Here is a 4,480-nt window from a genome sequence, read left to right as displayed (position 1 = left end):
AGTTTCACTGTTGCCTATTTATCTTCCTCCCCCTCCCCAAATGAAGCTTGCTAAAAAGGAAAAAAAAAAATCTTATCTGTACTTAAGAGTCAACTCTTGTGTGAAAGGGTCGTTACCAAAGGCCAGTATTCTTAGGCTAACTTCTTACCTAGTTTTAAAATTATTACTCATAGTGTTATTCATAAAATTAATCTCTCTGCATGACATAGATGAGTCCACTACTAAATTGAAGATACAGCTTTCATAACTATTATGAGCAACATGAAACAAACCTATATCATTTGGAAAGATATCAAAATGTCTATGTGCAATAGAAACATTAGGTTCACTATGCGTTTTCCTATCGGTTTTACTGAATTTCTCACAAGTTCTTCTTAGAATAAGAAAGGAGTAAACAGGTCATTTCACTAAAAAATAAAAATGAATTCCTTTCTCCAAACGATGTGAATTTTAAAGCTTAAGTCCAGGATCGTGTATCACCAAAGGGCTACAATATTCCTATCTATAACAATCTCAAATTGGATATGAAGGAAAATGGACAAGCTGTATATTAACAAAATACAAGACTAGTACAGTCTGCCTTTTAAAAAAGAAATCTATTGTAGTGATTTAAAGCAAGTATTGCAAAAGCATTATGATTCCCAAATCAGAAAAAAAAAATATATATATATATATATCTGTTTCCCTACCCAAGTAATTCTGCTGGAAACATGCTACTAGAATTTGCCATAAGCTCAGAAGTTGAGCTGTTTTACTAGAAAATTAAAACAAGTTTGACTAAATGTATACTCAATATTAAGTAACTTGAAAACTCGCCTGCTGTCTCTTGTTTCAGGCTCCTGTATGTCACTAAAAGTAACTTGTTTCCATAATTCCTTTGGCAATTATAAGACAACTTCTGCCCAGCTTTTGTTAAAGACATATTTTATACTTAACCCCAGACTATAGCTCATGTTTTCCTGGAATATTCAGGTGAATTTTCATTTGCACACTTAAGTTGTAGGAGAGTGTGGGTACACTAGGAAGACTCCCACTCAGGTTTCTGTATTTAAGGGTGGGTAAGTTTACCCAGATTCTTCTCCCCTTAAGTTGTTGAATTCAAGGCAGCACCCTCATCTGGGAATTAAACAAGATTGGTTAGATAAATTTCACATCATACTAATATCTTAAAGACTAATATGGGTAAAATATAAAGGAAGGAAAATTGAAAACTCCAAGACAGTAATTTTGAGATCAATTTCAGCTTTACTTTAAATTTGCATTTATGCATTTGTTTCCAAAAGGATACCTGTCCTTAACATTACTGCAATGTTCAGTTTAAAATAGCACATAAAAATAAACAATTCAAGCTCCTCTATATTTTATTGTTTCTAAGCTTCTATAGAACAGGTGTGCAAACTTCAGGTTTCTCATCTCAATCAAATCTCCATGCACCAACTAATCAAAAATGCTCAAGTCAGCAAACACACAAAATGCATTAAAGAGAAACCTCAAATAATGTTTTTAAAAACCAAACTTTGTAACTAACCTTTTATAATTAACCTAAGTTGTTGCACCTCCATTTGCATACACCAATCTAAAGACTTCCAGTAATAGATCTCATACTTGGCACAAGGACATTTCAAAGAAACAAAAAAAGAAAAAAGAAAACAAAGAGAAAGGCAAAGAGGTTTACGCTGACTTGAGTGCAAGCTTAGTCCACTTCTTCGATGGTCGGTCCCCCGGAGGCTCCTGAACCTCCGCTGCTGCCGCCGCCGCCGCCGCCAGGACCGCCTTGGTAAAGTTTGCTGATGATGGGGTTGCAAATTCTTTCGAGCTCTTTCTGCTTGTGTTCAAACTCATCTTTTTCTGCCATCTGGTTTCGGTCGAGCCAGTTGATCACCTCCTGACACTTGTCGAGGATCTTGTTTTTGTCCTGCTCGCTAATCTTGCCCCTCAGTTTCTCGTCTTCCACCGTCTGCTTGATGTTGTAGGTATAGGACTCCACGGCGTTTTTGGCGGCGACTCGGTCGCGATTCGCCTCATCCTCCGACTTGTACCGCTCCGCCTCCTGCACCATCCGGTCAATGTCGTCCTTGCTCAGACGACCTTTGTCGTTGGTAATGGTGATTTTGTTTTCCTTACCGGTGCTCTTGTCGGCGGCGGTAACGTTAAGAATGCCGTTGGCGTCGATGTCGAAGGTAACCTCGATCTGGGGGACCCCGCGGGGAGCAGGGGGAATCCCGGTCAGGTCGAACTTGCCCAGCAGGTTATTGTCCTTGGTCATGGCCCGTTCGCCCTCATATACCTGCACCAGCACGCTGCTCTGGTTGTCTGAGTAGGTGGTGAAGGTCTGCGTCTGCTTGGTAGGGATTGTGGTGTTCCTCTTGATGAGTGGGGTCATGACACCGCCAGCTGTCTCGATACCCAGTGACAGCGGGGTCACGTCGAGTAGCAGCAGGTCCTGCACGTTCTCCGATTTGTCACCGATGAGGATGGCCGCCTGCACCGCAGCGCCATAGGCCACCGCCTCGTCGGGGTTGATGCTCTTGTTCAGCTCCTTGCCGTTGAAGAAATCCTGCAGCAGCTTCTGGATCTTGGGGATACGAGTGGAGCCGCCCACCAGCACAATCTCCTGGATCTGGCCCTTGTCCAGCTTGGCGTCGCGCAGCGCTTTCTCCACCGGCTCCAGGGTCCCGCGGAAGAGGTCGGCATTGAGCTCTTCGAAGCGGGCGCGGGTGATGGACGTGTAGAAGTCCACGCCCTCGTAGAGCGAGTCGATCTCGATGCTCGCCTGCGTGGACGAGCTCAGGGTGCGTTTGGCGCGCTCGCAGGCGGTGCGCAGCCGCCTCACGGCGCGCTTGTTGGGCCCAATGTCCTTCTTGTGCTTGCGCTTGAACTCCTCCGCCAGGTGGCTCACCATGCGGTTGTCGAAGTCCTCGCCGCCCAGGTGGGTGTCGCCGGCCGTGGACTTCACCTCGAAGATGCCATCCTCGATGGTCAGAATAGACACGTCGAAGGTGCCGCCGCCCAGGTCAAAGATGAGCACGTTCTTCTCGCCGCCCGCGCAGCCCTTCTTGTCGAGGCCGTAGGCTATGGCCGCCGCCGTGGGCTCATTGATGATTCGCAGCACGTTGAGCCCCGTGATGGTGCCCGCGTCCTTGGTGGCCTGGCGCTGCGAGTCGTTGAAATAGGCCGGGACCGTGATGACCGCGCTGTGCACCTTGCCCCCCAGGTAGGCTTCCGCGATCTCCTTCATCTTCGTGAGGACCATGGAGGATATCTCCTCCGGGAAGAAGGTCTTGGTCTCCCCCTTGTACTCCACTTGCACTTTGGGCTTGCCTCCCTCGCTCACTACCCGGAACGGCCAGTGTTTCATGTCCGACTGCACGGTGGCGTCCTCGAACTTCCGTCCGATCAACCTCTTGGCGTCGAAGATGGTGTTGGTGGGGTTCATGGCCACCTGGTTCTTGGCGGCGTCGCCGATGAGGCGCTCGGTGTCCGTGAAGGCCACGTAGCTGGGGGTGGTGCGGTTGCCCTGGTCGTTGGCGATGATCTCCACCTTGCCATGTTGGAAGACCCCCACGCACGAGTAGGTGGTGCCCAGGTCGATGCCGATAGCCGGGCCGCGGGCAGACATCCTGACTGAAAGGCGAGCGATGTTAGGACGGGAAAACCAGGGAGACGCACCCCGCGGCGTCAACTAACGGTCGCCGCACACCGAGCACTACCAACAACTCCCCGCTCCCGGTGCCCGGTTCCCGGTCCTTATAGCCGCCTCCGCGAACTCCCAGACCCAATCCGCTCCCGGGACCGCCCTCACAAACTCTTCCAGCCCCACCGCGGGCTTGGCTGGGTCGGAGTGACTAGCCGGTGGCCCAACAGATTTCAAGTTGGACGAGGGGCGGGACTCCGCCCGCGCCAGGAGACAGAGGGGCGGCCGTTATGTAAATGAGGCTCCTCCCAGACTCCCGGCCGCTGGGCCGCGGCACTTCGCGCGCCCCCGGCTCCTTGCGGACGTTAGGCGCGCGCTCCCGGAGCCAGGTGTACGCGCTTTTTCGCGGTCTTTGCTCTAGTCGACGTGTTCGGATTGGCAGGTCTCGCGGCCAATGAGCAACGCGGACTGGGGCGTGGCATGGGGAGGTGGCGTGTAAGGGGAGCCGGGTGAGGAGAGCTGCTGGGAGGGTTCGCTCAAGTCCTAAGGCTTTAAGTGCAGTTCAGTGCCAGGTGTGCCGACTCATTGATCACGCAGGGGCGGAGGAACTTATTCTGAGTTGGTTGCACCGAAGAAATACGGCTTTAGCAGCCTGTTTTCCCCCGCGCCGTCCAAGCAGAGGGAATGGGGAGTTGGCGTGGCTTGAAGGGTGAGGGCGGCTCCCTTGTGCAGGGAGAAAAGAAAAGAAAATATTGTGTAAACCGGCGGTCGGCCTCCTGGAATTTTACAGTGCGTGCTTCGCGGTGTCTCGGTGGTTGTGAGCACTCGATTAAAACTGCCTGGCGG

General features: G+C 50.4%; 1 protein-coding gene across 1 annotated transcript; it reads right to left on the bottom strand.

The window, feature by feature from the left end:
- Positions 1 to 1,225: 1,225 nt before the first annotated feature.
- HSPA2 (heat shock protein family A (Hsp70) member 2) lies at positions 1,226 to 3,989 on the bottom strand. Its single transcript, XM_017533987.1, has one exon. The coding sequence runs from the start codon at positions 3,617 to 3,619 to the stop codon at positions 1,694 to 1,696; it is 1,926 nt and encodes a 641-aa protein (XP_017389476.1). The 5' UTR covers positions 3,620 to 3,989; the 3' UTR covers positions 1,226 to 1,693.
- Positions 3,990 to 4,480: the final 491 nt, after the last annotated feature.

Source organism: Cebus imitator, unplaced genomic scaffold (assembly GCF_001604975.1).
Source record: "Cebus imitator isolate Cc_AM_T3 unplaced genomic scaffold, Cebus_imitator-1.0 Scaffold83, whole genome shotgun sequence".
Taxonomy (NCBI): Eukaryota; Metazoa; Chordata; class Mammalia; order Primates; family Cebidae; genus Cebus; species Cebus imitator.
This window is presented reverse-complemented; position numbering and strand designations above follow the sequence as displayed.

Excerpts from the sequence above, each read along its gene's own strand:
- HSPA2 (XM_017533987.1), bottom strand. The coding sequence starts at position 3,619 with ATGTCTGCCCGCGGCCCGGCTATCGGCATCGACCTGGGCACCACCTAC.